The sequence below is a fragment of the Brassica napus genome, chromosome C2 (assembly GCF_020379485.1).
Source record: "Brassica napus cultivar Da-Ae chromosome C2, Da-Ae, whole genome shotgun sequence".
NCBI lineage: Eukaryota > Viridiplantae > Streptophyta > Magnoliopsida > Brassicales > Brassicaceae > Brassica > Brassica napus.
Window position 1 is genome coordinate 6,323,421 of NC_063445.1, and position 18,456 is coordinate 6,341,876.

At 34.6% G+C, this 18,456-nt stretch overlaps 2 protein-coding genes and 1 pseudogene across 15 annotated transcripts; all 3 read left to right on the forward strand.

The window, feature by feature from the left end:
* Positions 1-5,712: 5,712 nt before the first annotated feature.
* Positions 5,713-8,953, forward strand: LOC106441125 (transcription factor MYB59-like). 13 transcript variants are annotated; one of them, XM_048746641.1, is made up of 7 exons: positions 5,713-6,089; positions 6,171-6,300; positions 6,404-7,764; positions 7,850-8,132; positions 8,212-8,369; positions 8,442-8,562; positions 8,650-8,953. In XM_048746641.1, the coding sequence occupies exons 1-3, from the start codon at positions 6,032-6,034 to the stop codon at positions 6,867-6,869; spliced, it is 654 nt and encodes a 217-aa protein (XP_048602598.1). In that variant the 5' UTR covers positions 5,713-6,031; the 3' UTR covers positions 6,870-7,764; positions 7,850-8,132; positions 8,212-8,369; positions 8,442-8,562; positions 8,650-8,953. The 13 variants fall into 13 exon arrangements, with proteins under 13 accessions (XP_048602598.1, XP_048602585.1, XP_048602586.1 ...); XM_048746640.1 differs by having other exon boundaries at positions 5,761-6,057; XM_048746628.1 differs by having other exon boundaries at positions 5,733-6,300.
* Positions 8,954-10,430: 1,477 nt separating this feature from the next.
* Positions 10,431-12,377, forward strand: LOC106441127 (very-long-chain (3R)-3-hydroxyacyl-CoA dehydratase 2-like). 2 transcript variants are annotated; one of them, XM_048746642.1, is made up of 9 exons: positions 10,431-10,626; positions 10,738-10,826; positions 10,917-10,964; positions 11,049-11,137; positions 11,231-11,284; positions 11,505-11,572; positions 11,681-11,752; positions 11,899-11,917; positions 12,110-12,377. In XM_048746642.1, the coding sequence occupies exons 1-9, from the start codon at positions 10,562-10,564 to the stop codon at positions 12,224-12,226; spliced, it is 621 nt and encodes a 206-aa protein (XP_048602599.1). In that variant the 5' UTR covers positions 10,431-10,561; the 3' UTR covers positions 12,227-12,377. The 2 variants fall into 2 exon arrangements, with proteins under 2 accessions (XP_048602599.1, XP_013738386.2); XM_013882932.3 differs by having other exon boundaries at positions 10,432-10,626; positions 11,681-11,727; positions 11,820-11,917.
* Positions 12,378-12,568: 191 nt separating this feature from the next.
* LOC125581348 lies at positions 12,569-18,252 on the forward strand (annotated as a pseudogene).
* The last annotated feature ends 204 nt before the right edge of the window (positions 18,253-18,456 follow it).

Here is an 18,456-nt window from a genome sequence, read left to right on the forward strand (position 1 = left end):
AATACTACTTTATATATATTATTTTAATTTATATTATAAAAAATTAGAACAAAAATATTCTCTTTAATTTAAAAAAAAAATCTAATTAGTATAATTTTATAAATATAAATTTTATATTTACTATAATAATATGATTTTTAATACTTTTTAATTGTATAAAATGTAAATATTGTTAATTTATTATTTAATCATTGATGTATTTAATAGTTAATCAGTCATAAATTTTCCGTCGATGCATTAATTTTTAACTGTTGTATCAGTCGTACAAATTTTACATGCATCCGCATCTGCAACTGCAATAGCTGTTGTCACACCAACCAGACAGCGATAATATGTAGCAGCTTTCAGATTGTGGTGCTGTGCAGAATTTTTATATTCGCTATTGGACAATGGACAATTCGAGAAACTGAAAGCAATAGAAGAAGCATTATTCATTAAGAAATGCATTAGAACCCGAATATTCCACACCAGGATATTTAAGGCATTAAGCCGAACCACGTAACATTTAAGAGGGAAAACAATTAAGGGAATGTATTCAACCGAAAGTTTCAAGTGATTTGTATTAAAATGACAAATTCACTGTTATTGAAATATGAATTTTAAAAACTCATTTAAAATCCACTGTTATTGAATTTGACATTTCTTAAAGTACTCTGAAATCCAGTGTTATTGAAAATATTTTAAGTTGTGAGTTTTAAAGTTTTCAGGTGATTTTAGGGTGTTTGGGTAGGATTTCTTAGGGGGGTGTATTCAATTGAGAGTTTTAGGTGATTTGTGTCAAAATGACAAATCCACTGTTATTGAAACACGAATTTTAAAAACTCATTTAAAATCCAGTGTTATTGAACTTGACATTTTATAAAGTACTCTGAAATCCAATGTTATTGAAAATATTTTAAGTTGTGGAGTTTTAAAGTTTTCAAGTGATTTTAGAGTGGTTGGGTGGAGTTTATTAGTTAAAAAAAATAAAACTCAAATCCCATGGTTTTAGGTGATATTCTAGAGTGGTTTAACAAAAATCATTTTATTCTCTGCAATTCCTCAAAATCATCTAAAACCTCATTAAAAGTCAAATCACCTCAAATTTTAGATTGAATACATCCCCCTTAGTTAAAAAATTAAAATTCAAATCTCATAGTTTTAGGTGATATTTTAGAGTAGTTTAACAAAAATCACTTAAATCTCTGCAATTTATTGAAATCATCTAAAACCCCATTAAAAATCAAATCACATCAAATGTTAAATTGAATACATCCCCCTTAGTACGAGTGGCAGCCTGGTAGTAAGGATTGGTTTAAAACAATATATATAAATTTGTCTAAATTTGTCTGTTTTGGATTTGATTCTTGTTGGAAACTAAGTTATTATTGTTTGACGAAACAAAAATAATGTCATATCTTAGATTTACTTAGAAATTAATAGTGATCATGGAACGGCGAAGAATAATATATTCCCTAACATTCCTAAAAATATCACCATTCAGAAGAAATAATTTTTTTTCTCATTTCCTACCATTCTTTTTTTGTAGAGAAATAAAGAACAAAAGTCCTTGTTAAATTTGAGAAGGAACAATCATTTCTTTTCATTCCTGCAATTTTATTCCTTTACGTTCCTTTTCTATTTGTTCCTCTTGTTTCCAAAATGATCACCAGTCGAATTGAATTAATCGTCGGTTCTGTTTTTTTTTTATAATAATTTTAGATACTTTTGAATATAAACAAATATGTGAAAATACCAGGTATAATAACATGATATACTTTTAAGTAAATGTTGAAACAGAAAGGAAAGTACAGTGAAGGAAAAGAAAGCTAAATAGAGCAAACTCTAAACTCTGGTGGACACCGGTGGCAAGAAATCCAATCGATGGGACCTCACGACGCCGATGAGTCCAAGAATCATGCATGTTCCTTCGCCTGACCGTCAGATCACCACCCGTAGAGTCGTCCTGGGGGCCCAAACGCCTGAACTGAAAGATTGAGGTTGGCTCTATAACCCTAACGCCGGTAATCCGACTGAAACTCACCCTTCCTCCTAGGTCCAAGAGACACCACATATACCTTCTCACAGTTACGGCGGCGAAACACAGACTCCGAGCCAGAGAGAAGCCATCAAGAGAACCGCCATCCCATATAATAGAACCTCCAACATAGAAACTCGCTCCATCCATACACCAAACTCCGGTAGTTGACTAGCGGTTAACGGCCCCGTTCCCGCTCTTCTCATAGGAAGCTGACACCTTCACCGACGAACCACCAGAGCGACGGTGCTCACCTAGAGAGCTGCAGCACCAGAGACCAGTGCCGTGCTAGGACTTTTGGGAGCTCATGGCTAATTTTAAAAATAAAATTTTAAAATATGTAATAGAAAATATGAATTTTAATTGTGATGAAAAAAACCATTTTTATTTGTAATTTAAAAGTAAATGTTAAAATCATAAGTAGAAAACTAGTATTTTTAGAGAAAGTTAAAATAATAATTTGGTATTTTAGAAAGATAAAGATAATCATTTAAATACAAATGATAAAAATAATAAAAATAAAAGTGATAATAACAAAATATTGAATAAAAATAATGGTAGATAAAATATACAACATTTTGTCAATGATGATAGATAAAATATGTATGTTAAAACGTATTATTATTATTTTTTATGAACTCTTTTATCAAACTATCATAATGTATAAATAAAAATACAAACAACTAATTTTTTGTGAGGAAAAAATTGGATAGTAGTAAGTAACAAAAGCAAAACAAAAATCAGAACTGTGAGTTGAACTGTGTCAATTCTTAAATTAATTCTTTGCATTTTATTACACATATTAAAATTGATTAGAATAAACCATTCAGCGAAAACAAAAGTCAAAGTCAAAATCAGGTGAAAATTTACCTAAAACTATACATTCAGCTCTGTAGAATAATTTTATAAAACTAGGGGGCCTAAAAATTGCACATTTTTCGGGGTGTAAGGCAGAAGCTTTTTTCAAACCATGGTAAGCACGGCTCTGCCAGAGACCTAACCCAACCGGAAGGAGAGAGAGATATACCACCTTGACGATACAGGACGATTAATCCTCTGTCTTGTTGATCAGATACCGGGTGGGGAAGACGAGACGAGCTCCGACGAGGTCAGCGGAAGACACGCAGCGCCTCCACTCATGGAGAACATGAAGCTTGAAGATGAGAGAAAAAGTTCGCCGCGCATTAGATGCACTCGCGCCACTCAAAGGTCGACCCATGTAACTTTCGTAGTGACCTAGTTGATACAATTATTGCGAATCGAATATGGAATAGATATGCATGTTAGTTCATTTTCGAAGAAAATAAGAGGACTTGTTCCTGACTTCCCTGCTCTCAAGTTTCTCTACCTAAATGGTAAACCGGATATAATATATGAATAGCCAAATCGTTCATACTAGACCATCTGACCATGTATGTTTCAAATTCAATTGTCTAAACTTCCACGTTAAAAGTCACCATCATGGAATTTATAGATGTGAACTTTGGAAGGCTGTAAAAGACAGTCTTGTTTTCAAACATAAAGTTTGAGTTAAAAACATTTTTGTAACACAAACGTTTTCGGGTTTGAGATAATCTTTGCACTGTGTTACAAAAAAAAAAAAAGATATCTTTGCAAAATGCAAGCACAAAGAAAATGTTTCAGGTTTGAGCTATTAAAACAAAACTTGTACAGTACACAAAGCCAACACACAAAAAAAAACAATTGAAATAGTAACCACAAACACATAGAGCTCTAGCTTAATTTTAGGATCGAAGGTAAGTGAAGGGAACTAAGAGTAGGGATGTGGGATGTGGTGACCTTGGTAAATCAGTATTGAATTATTTCACGGCCCATAAAAATAAAATTAAACCGGAAACTTTTTAGTGTTTCGGTATATTTTTGCTTCTACGTAAGAACCACTATGCAACATCAATCTGAGTATACTTATCATATTCTTCTAGGTCATTTTCAGAGTTTTCCACAGAACAAAACAATTTGAAGAATCTTGGGAACTCTTTGCCAATTAGAGATATATGCTGAGAAAAGAAGGATATATATACTCCTTATTCTCTGCTTCTATGGACCAGCACATCAGGTCCTTAGAACCCTGTCTACTCTACTTGTTCATGCATCTAGAAGACGTAAGTAAGCCATATAAATTGCACACGTGAGCAACACTGTGTAAGGTCAATGAAATCCAATAAATCATATAGTTATAATAAAGAAATAAGTATATATATATATAAAGAAATATTGAGAAACAAGTATTACTAATGACGATTATTGGGGGGGTGTTAGGGTGGAGTTTTTAGCGGAATATAAGAACATGTCTCTTAACTTTTAAATAAAAAGCTAAGAACTGGTTTTTAAATAAGAGTTTTTTAGTTAAAAGTTAAGAGACATGTTCTTATATTCCGCTAAAAACCTCACTCTAAGAATCCCCAATAATCATGCTCTTAGACCATGATTAACCCGGAGTTCTTAGAATGAGGTTCTTAGCGGAAGTTAAGAAACTGTTTCTTACCTTTTAACTAAAAAAGTTAAGAACCGGTTCTTAAAGTCCTTATTTAAGAACCGGTTCTTAAAGTAGCTTTTTTAGTTAAAAGTTAAGAAACAGTTTCTTAACTTTCGCTAAGAATTTCATCCTAAGAATTTCGGGTTAATCATGCTCTTAGGGTTTGGAAAGATTATGGACTAAGAATTCAAACTTCTTTTTTTTTTTTGAAAAAAGAGCCAAGAATCCAAACTTTCGTCGACAAAACAGAGTACCAAGGGGCACATCACAATGTCAAGGCAAATTAAATTGGCCTTTCTCATCTACTAAATAAATAGTTTATTGGGTCACTAAATGAACTTCAAATCATTAAAACAATATCGAAGTATCTAACTTTCAATCTCAAGTGCTGCTGCTAGATACAAAAGCCACTTAATAGACACCCAAAACAATTCGACCCCTTTTACATATGCTTTTATTTAATTAAAATTTATCTTTCTTTACCTATAATATAAGAGCAACTCCAATGGGGTTTTTTTCCCATTATTTTAAAAACTTTCGGTTAAATTTTCCGTAATACTAAAATATTTATAATTAAATACTATTATTTATATCTATATACACATATATGTATTTTTAGAATTTCAAGAGAAAAAATCTCATTAGACATGCTCTAAGCTTCTATAGTGATATCGAGATTAACTTTTAATAAAGTCAAGGGACAAACTGCAATCATAACCTCACAAAATAGTAAAAAATAATCTCTAGAGCCTTATATATACTTCTTCCATGTTGTTAAAACCTTGAGATTAAAGACAACTAATAATCTGTATACTACTTTGTTATATAGATAATACGGATTATATGTATATAGTTTACCTTATTTCCTCTTCTGGTTTGATTTGTGGGATGCTGCTGAATATTTTACTGACACGCGAGCGAAATAGTGCAATTGAAACTATTGGGACCTGCCAAAAGGAAATATAAGAAAGCGTTCTTATTGCAACACACAAAAAGACAAAGAAAAGGCAGCATTAGTGGGGGTGTTGCATCAGTCGCCTATTAACGCGCGATCATTTCCTTTTTTATATATTCGCTAATGGCTTGGTGGCATCATAAAACAAGAGACCCCACATTATCATCAGCATCATCGCCTATTGACGATCATTTCCTTTATAAATATTCTTCTCTAATGGCTTGATGGCATCATAAACCCCACATTATCTCCAACATAATCGCTCACCATATGGACGGTAAAGATTATAAAAACAAATCATTAGGGAGTTGTAATAATGTGAGTGTTATACCGCGTAGACACAACAACAGTGTTCAAGTTGGCTTATATAAATATTGGTCTAGAGTATGCCATATAGATTCCCATAAAACAAGACTGAGAAGTAACTTTTCTATACACAGAGAGAGAAGAAAGATAGAGAACGAGAGATGAAGAATGTTCAAGCTGAATACCGTAAAGGACCGTGGACAGAACAAGAGGACATCCTCTTGGTCAACTTTGTCCACATGTTCGGAGATCGAAGATGGGATTTTGTAGCGAAAGTTTCAGGTTTGAAGGTGGAGGGAGAAACATAAGAATAGGTATAGGGCTTGTGTTTGGAAAAATGGTTGGTCTTTGCAAAGGACCTTCCATTAAAAGATATGACTTGGTTTTGGTTGTAGGTTTAAATAGAACAGGAAAGAGTTGCAGGTTAAGGTGGGTTAATTACCTACATCCTGGTCTTAAACGTGGTAAGATGACTCCTGAAGAAGAGCGTCTTGTCCTTGAGCTTCACGCCAAATGGGGAAACAGGTCAGAAAGAAATCTTCAAGAAACAGAGAAACCCTAAGAAAATGTTTTCAAATTTTTTTTTTTTTTTTGTTGTATGAACAATGCTAATATTATTTATACGCAGGTGGTCGAAAATAGCCCGGAAATTACCGGGTCGTACCGATAATGAGATAAAGAATTATTGGAGGACTCATATGAGGAAGATAGCACAAGAGAAGAAGCGACCTATGTCGCCAACTTCATCATCTTCAAACTTCTGCTCATCATCCATGACCACCGCAACTACTCAAGACACTGGACGATCCGAAGGGAAAATGAATCAAGAATGTGAAGACGGATACTACTCTATGGATGACATATGGAGAGAGATTGATCAGTCTGGAGAAAGCATTACCAAACCGGTGAAAGGCATGTACTACTCAGAGCAAAGCTGCTACTTGAACTTCCCTCCTCTGGCTTCTCCAGCCTGGGAAAGCTCCTTGGAGTCAATATGGAACATGGATGCAGATGAAAGTAAGATGTCTTCTTTTGCCATTGATCAGTTTCCTCTCAGTTTCGAACATGGTTCATCGTGGTCATCTTTAGTCTAGGATTTGTAACATTTTAATGTTTATATGTGCAGCCTATATATATTATCAAACGACTGTTGTAGTTTTCCATGACTTACATAAGCAAACACCACCCACTGTACTAATATCATGTGTAGTCATCATCATCATCATCCTATATATGTCGGTTCCTTCATATATGTTAGTTTGTAGAGTGCGTGAAAAAAAAATCGCATCCATCTCTTCTTCTTACAGAGATGCCTTTGTATGGGATACCAATGTATAATACAAGTAAGAACTCTATTTCCAAAATGAATAGACTTTGATATTTTTTGAACTACAAAAAAGAGAGGCATTAATAGCACATTACAATAGCATTGATTTACAAACTGCTATTAAAGATGATATTCTGGAATATGATACTTTATAATAGCATTTTATTAGTGCTAAATCGTATTTTCACTGAGCGGGAAGCGAAAGTGAGTTTTCGAGCCTAGTTTTCTTTATTAGCGCCAATACTTAGCCAAATTTTGGTTCTGGCAAAAACAAACTCTCACGGTTTCTAGGTTTGGTGTTAAAAGCTTTTTTTAACTCTCTCTCATTTTAGTCTCATGATAGAAAAAAAAATTCTTTCCAGATCTTTCTCTCCTTCGATGTTGCTTCTTCTATCTCTCCGACAACCATCAGCACCACATTGTTTCTCCACAGCCGTCCTCCGCCTCCCCACCTCCCGTTCTCTCTAACCCAGCTCACCCAAACCCTAACTCCATCTCTGTCCGCATCAAGGACGATTTGGATCCTCCGCTCTTCTTCTTTTTAATTCCACTGGAGTTTTATCATCTCTGCCTATTCGACTTAAGTGTAGAGATGGAGACTCTAAGGAGAAAGAAATAGCATTACTCAAGCTTATTCTTTGCAATCCTCCTCAACTGCTAAGGTCTGATTCCTTATGTTAATTTTGTCCTAGTTTTTCGATTTATGAAAGATTATAAATCGACTTTGCTATGTGTTTGTGAGTGCAGAATCATGACTTCCAGGGACTCGTCCCAGTGAGGGTGAAGAAAATCACCGAGTCTTTTCATCTCGGTGGTGAAAAAATCAGGTATCGTCATCCATGGAATCAGACTCACAAACGTACAATCTCTTCCAGATTTCTCCGTCTTTTCGTTACTTAGTTGTGTGGTGATGTTTGGTCTTGCAACAAGTGTCACTTGTTGGGTTAGTTAGTGACGAAGACTTCTCCAAAGTCACTAAAGTTAGATTCTCTCTTGTTGATGGAACATGTGGTATCGATTGTAAAAGACGGTACCTTTCTAAACATCCCTTTTTGATGAAATGAGACATATAGATTGTTTGTAATTGGGGTTGTGCCTTTTGTTATTAGGGTGAATGAATGTTTTGACGCTAGAGAAATGTAGTCAGTGCAGTGATTATACTATCTCCTGGGTCTTCTTCTCTCACCTTTCTTGGTAAAGTTTGTGTTTTCAAATATTTTTTCTCTTGTGAAACAGAGATGGAACTTATGTGCGTCTCAATTGTCAGGTATGTTTATATTTGATTCCTGTAGCACTGGTTTATAGGTTTTTGTATCAAGTTATTTACACAAGTATATAGGTCTCTGGCCCTCTTTGCTGCAGGTTGCTCCCTGAATGCTGAAGAACTCGCTATCTCGAAACTCGGTTTGCCTCGGTGAGTCTCTAGAGAAGTGTGGTATCAGTCACCTCTTCCCGTTCAGGTTAAAAGACTTTTCCTTTCAATCTGAAAACTGTTAAAGACTTATCCTTTATCTGTATTGACATATTGTGTTTTGTGTTGTCTGAAGAGGGATCTGATAGTTCCTGCACTGCAAAAACGAGACATCATAGCTCGTGCAAAGACAGGAACCACAAAGACAGTAACTGGAAATACTACTCTCGAGGGCAGAAGATGTTCTCACACATCAGAGATACATGCTAAGGCCAAGAAGAAAATGGGAGCTCAAGGTTTTAATTTAGTTCCCTTGTTTTCTATAGTCCTTTTTATATTTAGCTCAGATGTTTGTGTAAGATTTGATGAAAATGTAGACATGTTTGTGGTAATGATGTAAGTACATTTTGGTTTTATCAATGAAATATAAATTGAATATTTTTTTTATGTAAATCTAATTCACAAAAACATGTTTCTGTGAACAGTTTCTAATAGCACATAATCGATATGGCATTGATACATCACTATGATAGAAAATACAATAGCATCCAAAACAAAAGCTGTCATAATGTTCGACTAACCATAGCAAGTTAAAAACAAGGCTATCATATGTCTCTGATATAATGGCGTTTAAAAAACTGCTATCATATAGAGGAAACCTATTATAGTTGGGGTAGACATAGCGGTTTCAATAACGCTAACAATAGCATATAATAGTTGTTTTCTTACGCTAAGAAAGACCATTTTTCTTGTAGTGTTGGTGAAAGTTTGTATAGAAATTAATGTTGATCCATCAGAGAGATGTGAGTATCCATTATTAAAAGTTCAAACCCATGAAGAGTGAAGGAAGAAAAATGGAATAAGCAAGCAGCAACATGATAGAACAAATCATATTCATCTACTAAATAATTAAAGATAATAGGTTTGACTTGTAAAGCTTAAGCCAACTTTGTGAAAAAAGAATGTATTCTTCTGCTTTATCATCTTATTGCTAAAATCGAGTATGTTCTTTTAATCTGTTTGAGAAATTGCACCATGATAATAATAAAAAAGACCTTCACTCTAGTTTTTATGGTAAGATATCCTTCTTTATTTCTTTATTATATGAGCTGTTCAGGAGACCAAAGCATCAACTTTTCCTTGAAAAACTTTTAAAAATTCAAATGAAAAAAAAAACAAAAGAAGAAAAGAAAAGTATGGCGCCTGCTTAAAAGCATGCAAGCAACTATTTATCAATTAAAAACTGGAGAAGGGAGCATAATTGATAATCAGCTCAAATAAAGAAAAATAAACAAAGTGTATGCAATAACCAAAATATGAAAAATGAATCGTTGATTTCTCACCAAACAAGTTTTCTGAATCTTTTGATAGGCATATGATTAGTTTGCCTGATTTGCAGAAAACAATTAGAGCAGATATCTTTCCTAATCTGATTTTACCTGCCCCACTAAGAAGAAGAAATAAATAACAAACGGATGGGGGATAGATTAAGATCCGTATGCAGAGTAATAATCCGACTAATTAAAGTCCTAATCATACCACAAATCAGTCGATAAAATATTATAAGCAAACACCCAATAAAACTACCCCCCTTTCCCACCCAAAGTAATGGGAAGAGTATGTTAAAAAAAAGGCAAGTTGATATGAATGAATCCAAGCATATCTCAAAATCACAAGGAGATTATCAAAATATCATTATTAATTAAATTCCCAATTCCACTTCCAAGAAACGAAAAGAGCCAAATTACTAGCAACAACAAGGATTTGCGTTTGTTTGTGTCTCTCTCACTATAAGAAGGATGTTTAAGTTAATTTTATATAGTATAGGGTTATACTGAAACTAAAACTAATTCAGGGGTGCGTTAGTGTAAAATATGAAAATATTCAATTAAGCTGAAACTAATTAGCTGAAACATTAACCAACGTAACGGTACGAGTGAGTGACTCAGGGCCACGCAATCATGTGACGTCACTCCAAATCTCTCTTAACCCGCCGTCAAAATGCTATCCACACACTATTCGAGCCTCCGCCGGATTACGAATCGAAGATGTCGTCGTCGCCGTTCGTGAAGTCTTATCTCTTCGCTTACAATTTTCTCCAAGCTTCGTCATGGTATCTCTCTCTCTCTCTCTCTCTCTCTCTCTCTCTCTCTCTCTCTTCGTTTTTCACTGACTTTCCTTCTTTCGCTCGTTTATTCATGAGATTTTTGTGTTCTTCGAGCAGGACGATTTCGCTTCTGAGTATCGTTAGCAGCGTTTTGTCGAACAAGACGATCATTGGCGGCGCTTACTCTGCCGCCGGATATTTGATAAGTGAGAGATCCTCTGTCTCGCTTAAGCTTTTGATCGGTGTTTGATTGCTTGTGAGAATGAACTCTGTTGTTGGTTTTGGATTCGGTTCAGGTGTGATGCAAACTGTTGCTGTTCTAGAAGTTCTTCACGGAGCCATAGGTACTCTTTGATTGTTTGTGATTTGATTGGAGTGAATGAGTTATGAACTGATTGATTGATTGATTCTATTCGAAATTTTAAAAGGAATTGTTCCGAGTGGATTCTTGTCTCCTCTGATGCAGTGGAGTGGAAGAACACACTTCATATTAGCCATTGTTGGACAGATCAATGAGGTTTTTACTCTTTGAAGCGCTTTGCTCGTAAGCTGAGAAGATGTTTCAGCAAAGCTAGCAGTGTGATTCTGTTTCCACATTCATCTTTTTCAGGTCCAGGATTCGCCGTGGCTGGCAATAACTCTTGTAGGTTGGTGTATCGGCGAGGTGAGTTTGATTGATCTTCACTTCTCTATCGGTCTTTTACTTACGATAAGGCAGAGAAATACTAGTGACAGTTGAAAAGGAACATTAGCAGCGGTTAGAGTAGACTGAGAGAATTTTTTAGGAGAATGGAGCCCTGTCTAGGTGGAACAATGACTTTATATACAAGTAGTTGTATTACTATTACTCTTATGTGTAAGCTGAGTGATTGATTTGGATGCAGATGATTAGATATCCTCACTATGCTTTAACTTGCCTTGGTAGATGTCCCTATTGGCTAACCTATCTCAGGTACTACACCAAGCTTTATATCATTGTTTTTTTTTTAATCTGAAACATTCCCTATGACAGATTCTTTTTCGAGTTGAACGGATTATGTAATGTGTTTTTACCATCCAGGTACACTGGATTCATCATCATCTATCCAACGGGGCTGGTGGGTGAATGTGAGTGCTTTGAAACGTATAATACGTAATTGCTCTGAAGCTACAATTCTTATTTAGTTTCTTCTTGTTGACTTTGGCCAATGTTTATGCAGTGTTGATCATGTACAAAGCGCTTCCACATGTTAAAGAAAGGAACCTTTATGCTAATTTCTTCTCTGTTTTCCCTTTCAGTTACTACCAATTCCTTTGGGTATGTTCATCGCTTCCTTCTTCTCCATCAACAATACCCTTTTGGCTTTAAGTATCGTTTATGGACATCGTAGCGAAGCTGTGCACGTTATGTTTTAAGCAGCGTTTTGTAGACTCTGTTTCAGAAAACGTCTATTTTTCTTGAATCTTCATGGCCTTCTGTTTTTGATCTGCTTATGGCGTTTTTATTCAGGCCGTCCTCTTGGTCTACCCGTTCCTTTGGTTGAAGCTTTATCTCCAGTTGTTCAAACAACGAAAATCTAAGCTTGGAAAAGCAGAGAAGCATCACGGCAAGAGAAAGAGAATGTGAAATCCCCTTCAATCATCTCCTCAGATATGTCTTATCTTTATCCTTGTTTATGTTATCGCTCTATGTGCCCTTTAATTTTTGTTTTTTCCTTCTTTTTTTTTTTAAAGTTTAAATAATTTAATTATCATGGCCATATTATCAATTTGCTCTATTATTCGTAATCATAGTTAGAGAGGAAAATGAATCTCCTGATAACTTTCATGTTTCAAGAAGCAAATAATTGTTACTGAGAATAGTTTAGATATATCACTATCCCCCACAGATCATATCCAACAATCACTCTAAAATCTATCGAGCATAAGTCCAAAATCACACAGATTTGTTAATCCTTCTCTTGTTAAGATTAGTTACTGTACAATGGCAATGACCGATAAGAGTCCCTTTGCAATGTCCACCATGTCCGATGCTTTACAACACATCCGTTTCTCTAAAGGACTTTCCCACGCGCCTCCGTTATATCAGACTCCGATTACTTCATGAAGGTCGTCAGAAACAAGTACCGATCGAGACGCCTGCAGAAGCTCTTCGGAATATCAGATGACGTGGACGCGTTCTTCTACGCCGCCATCTTACGCCGGTTCTTCCACATCATAACCGATAACTACGCATCCTACGTGGCGAGACGAGCTATGGTCGTTTTCGATCAGGTGAGGAACATGCATTGTACGAGCACGTTCTCCACCATGCGCTCGACATATATATAGCGAGTAATCAGTACGGCTGCATCGCTCTCAACAAGTTCATAACCGACGCGGATGATCCTTTCTACAGAAACCTGCTTCTAGAAGTAGTCGGGCGCAACGCTCTCTGCCTGAGCAACGATCCTTCAGGGAACTTTGTTGTCCAACACGTGCTTAAACTGCATGACTTGCGTTGCAGGCTTAACGTTGCTGTTACTTCGTGGCCATTGCGTTGATCTGTCGTTTAAGAAGTACGGAAGCTACATCGTAGAGAAGCTTCTTGAGGCGGAGGAGTCGATGGCTGTTGTGGTTTTGGAGTTTTTAGAGTGCGGCGGAGACGGATTGATGAGGCTGGCGAGGAATGAGTTTGGGAACTTCGTGGTGTTCAAGGCAATGAGAGTCACGCAAGAGATGTCTAGGGTTGATCTGTTTTGGGGTTTGGTGCACAAACTCATGCCTTTTCTCGACCTCTTGCGTAGATCTCACGGAAGCAACATTGCAAACATCTTGGAATCGACTATTTAAGTTACCTAGCTGACCAGAATAGTTGCGTGTGCGCGTGTCTTTGTCTCAATCTAGTTGTACATTGCCCAAAGTGTTCGAATTTTGGTATGTTAGATCAGTTGGTGTTGCTCCTAGTGAAAATTTTTCCCTTCCCCCACCAAACCATGGTTCGACAAGCAGTCCTTTCCATTTCAGTTTAAAAATATATATCTAGCATGAAGGGGAAAGTTTCCTGGAAAGTTTGCTGCAGGCCAAAAGAAGAAGGTGGGTTGGGACTGAAATCGATAGCTGAAGCGAACAAAATGGCGAGTCTGAAACTCTTTTGGAGGCTAGTCTCTTCCTCATCGTTTCTATGGGTCAAATGGGTTAAGAGTTATCTGATAAGAAAGGGCTCTATATGGACAGTTAAGGAGACCTCCACAATGGGTTCATGGATATGGAAGAAACTCTTGAAGTATCGGGATGCTGCTAAGGAGTTTTTGAAATCTGATATATGAAATGGAGAAACAACATCTTTCTGGTTTGACATCTGGACTCCGGATAGAAGATTATTTGACATCACAGGCAGTAGAGGTTGTATTGATCTGGGCATAAGACTGGAAGCAACAGTCGACACAGTTATCAAATCGCATCGTCGACGACAGCATAGAGTGGTGACGCTGAACAACATAGAGGATCACATTCAGCGTATGAAAGAGAGAGGTCTCCTGGAAGGGGAAGATATTAGGCTGTGGAAGAGAGGAGACAAATACAAATTGGTCTTTAACTCCAAGGAGACTTGGAAATGATACGAGTGCCACAACCGAAAGTAAACTGGTTTGCTTTTCATACTCCTAAATACTCTTTCATGGCTTGGCTTGCAATTCTCAATAGGCTTGCAACAAGAGACAAAGTTCAGAAATGGAACACTCACAACCCCAGCTCTTGTGTGTTCTGCAACGACCCGGTGGAGTCAAGGAATCACTTGTTCTTTGCCTGCAATTTTTCAGAAAGAGTTTGGAAAGATTTAGCACAGAAGCTGCTGGCTGCGAGCTATACCCACCAGTTGGACCAAATCATACAACTACTACAGGACAAAAACAGAGACGAGACTGACTTATTCCTACTGAGGTATGTGTTCCAAGCTACTCTATATACCATACGGAGGGAACGAAACCAACGTAAACATGAAGAAAGTCCAAAGACACCCGATCAACTCATTCAAATGGTGGACAAGATTGTCCGCAATAGGCTCTCCTCCATTCGTGACAAGGCGCACACGGGAGGTTTAGCCAAATGGTTTGCCACTCGATAGCTATACAAGGCTTAGCTTTTGATTAGCTTTGATGAAAAAACTTCTGCTCTGATGTAACATAAAGCGTAAAACAGTTTTTTTTGTTTGAATTAATTTAACATTCTTTCAAAAAATAAAAAAGAATATGTTAGGTTCGATTTTATGTTAACAGCTGATATCTTGTAATAAAGTGTTGTTGAAGAAGAGTTTGAAAAACATGAAATGTTCATTTGTTTCTTTGTTTTAAGTTAGCTACAATGCTCAAATTATTCAGATTATATGTTTAAGGTTCGATTGAATGGTATTTACTGGTTTTTTTTTTTTTTGTATAAAAAAGGCTTGCTGGAGAAGAGTTGCAAACTGAAAAAATCACTCTCATATAAAATTTTCTTTAAAATCAATAGTAGTACACGTAAACATGTTTTTTTTTTTTTTGGTAAAAATGTAAAGAAACGTAAACATGTTTATATTATAATGTGTTACATGTTGGAATAACGGTTAGTTTTCTTACCAATTTTCATAACAATCGATCATCTACATGCATAGTATCTCCATGCACAGCGTAGATCTTCATCTAGTGTATTAACACATGCTCCGTAATTTTCCCTCTTACTAGCTAGAGTATAAAGGAACATATGATACATCTCGTAGCCTCGTTTTGAACTCTTACTTCAATCAGGATAAACATATGCCTTGATAAATAGCTTTACTAGGGTTCTTAAAGCTTGAAGCATGTGATAAAGCCCAAAAGTTCGAATAAATTAACAAGTCTTCATTTTCAGTCTAACTAAATGAGACCACACAAACAAACTAATAAATTATCTTTTTTTTCCTTCTATCCAAATTTTATAGAGCAACATACGTCTTCCTCTGCTGCAGGTTTGATTACCAGTCAACTACTCGTGTACCTCATGGAATGTGTTCGCAATTAATATCGAAAAAGTACTCAAACTTTAAATTTTGCAAGGACATTAAATAGAAATTTTAGAGAGAAAGCTAGTCAAGATTTCAAACCCTTGGACCGACTTTAATGATAAGAGTTGTTATCACGAAAGGTTCTTATTTATTGGCCGGAACCAACAATGAACATAACTTAAATTGTGTCAAAATGTAAATCATCTTAGACTGGATGACAATCATCATCAACAAAAGCACTAAAGTTTTGTGAAAGATCTAATTATCGAACCGAAATATCAAGCGACTGCTGAATGATCAAATCATACTATTTTAGTATATTAAGTCGTTAAATTATCATTTTTGTTATATGCTGTAAGTTTGATCTCAAACAGACATTTTACGTTTGCATAATTTGTTTTTCAAGATGTTTGAAATTTTTATAGATGTTTATTCACTTATATAGACAGTAGATCAGTAGATGAAATCGCTCTAATAGTCAAGCAAATATGGTTGGAGCTGAACCATCCGACAGCAAAAATGATTGTGATAGAAAGCAAACTGTGCCAACTGTCGTGGACCACAACCATTCTAAAAATGGAACGAATTAATCGTTGGGAGGGTCGAAATAATATGTTTTGTGACAAGCATTTGAAGATAAGTTCAAACTGATTGGATTTGATAGTCAAAGCATTTAGTATCCTTAAGTCGACTTTTAGAGGAACCAATAAGACACGTGTAATGTAGTTTTCAATTTACGGTCCAAGTCATGAAAGATGATAATTGTCTATATATGACTTGTATCTGTTGCTAAGTGCCGTCCTAGAAAATACCAACATCACGAGTTTCATAAGGTTTGATAGGCCAACTAAAAACAATATTGCAAGTTGATAATATATATCATAGAAAGAGTGTAAACATTACTAATCTAGTTTATTTGATGGGGTTTGTATATAGATTAGGATTTAAAAGTCTTAATGTCTCTTCTCTTTGTCATTATATGGTATGTGTTTTATTCATTATATATCTAAAATTTGTATCAATATATTCGATCTTTTACTTACTGGTTAAGCTCATTACAGCTTTCTCAAGTCTTTTTATTTGTCGAATACTTTTTTTAATACTGGTGTTACAGTAGTGTATATGGGTTTTTTTTTACCAGTAAATGGCTTTGTATTAAAGTATCATTAATTCTTCATTAAGAAAATAATATACATTATAACAAGAGTTCAAGTTTACATGTTTATATGTTGTATATATATATATATGCTTTAAGAAGACGTCAAAAGCAAATTGTGAGCCGTGTAGAAGTTTATAATATTTGAAGTGGAGGTGCCGGCAAAAAAAAAGTGGAGGTACGCCTATCAAATAAAAATAAATATTCTTTTTTGAAATGGAGCATATTGCAATTCCTTAAAAACATGGAAGATAATACCACGAAGCTCGATAAGAATGTTTTGTATAATAGTGGTTTTGAGTATTATGTGCGTAAAGAATATTTGCATAACAATGAAATTGAGTGTACGATCGACATTAAAGCTAGCTAACGTAACTACGTAAGGACTAAAGATATATTACAAGTAAAGAGTCTCTACAAGTAAATACATACACTCATCGGAGGAAAAAAGAAAACTGTCGCATTGGATATCAAATATATTTCTTGGGCAGTCCACTAGCCAATCTAGTAAAAGTATCAAGTTTGCATACAAACAAAAATGCATATATTACAAAAATATAATACGGCCTAAATTGGACCTGTCTGAATTTACATATCTTTTTGTAAGTTTGTGCACGAGAATCCGCTGCATTGCAATTATTGGGTAATTAAATGCATAAATGTATACGTAATTAGTTAATTCAATATATTACTTATTGCAAGTTTCAGATTTTTTCTTAATTATAAGTAACCGTGTAGGAAAAACAGCCTTATGGTTAATTTGAAACATGCAACCATGTTAGTCGACTAACACAAAAATTTGAATTATTTATTAAAACCTGGTTTTTTAGTTTATACGATTTGAATAAAAGAAGACTCTTTTTGATCGTATAATAAATAAATAAATAATTCGTGTCACAGAAAAAAAAAAAAATCTTATACTGTGTCTTTGACTATGGTTCTCTTTATAGTCTTAATTAATACTTAGTTTAATATTCATCTGCTTCTACATATAGTCTGTGTCAACAATTCTGCATCTACATATAGTCTGTGTCAACAATTCTACGACAATAGTTATAACTACGGTAAAAACTCTATAAATTAATAATGTTGGGGCTTTGATATTTTATTATTTTATTAATTTATAGAGTTATTAATTTATAGAAAAATTTCTTTTTTAAAAATTTATATATATTTTAAAAGGGATTTTATGTATACATATGAAGAATACTCAATTTTACGGTATATGTATTGCTTAAATTTTATTGATACAAGTTTTATATTATTTTGATTTGATTATTTGAGGTATACGGTAAATATAAATGCATTTTAAGTGTAAAATAACAAAATAACATTAGTATATTTAGAGATTAGTATATTTAGAGAGATTAAGAAATAATAAAGATAAATTTCACTATGAAAAAAATAAACTATGCATTATATTGATTATATTTATATAAAATTTATGAATACTAATTATTAATTTATGTTTATATTGCGACCATGTATTTGCATAAATTTATTTAAAAAAATTATTTTATTATTTTATCAAATTGTGTTAAATTTTACAATGGCCCAACTACGGAACGGTGAAATTTATTAATTTGTAGAATATTAATTTATACTATAGTAGTTTTGAGAAATGAGTTTAGATGTGCAAATATAATTAGTTTGGTGTAAATAAAATCTCAGTCTTTCTTTTTCAAGTATCTGAATTAAATCA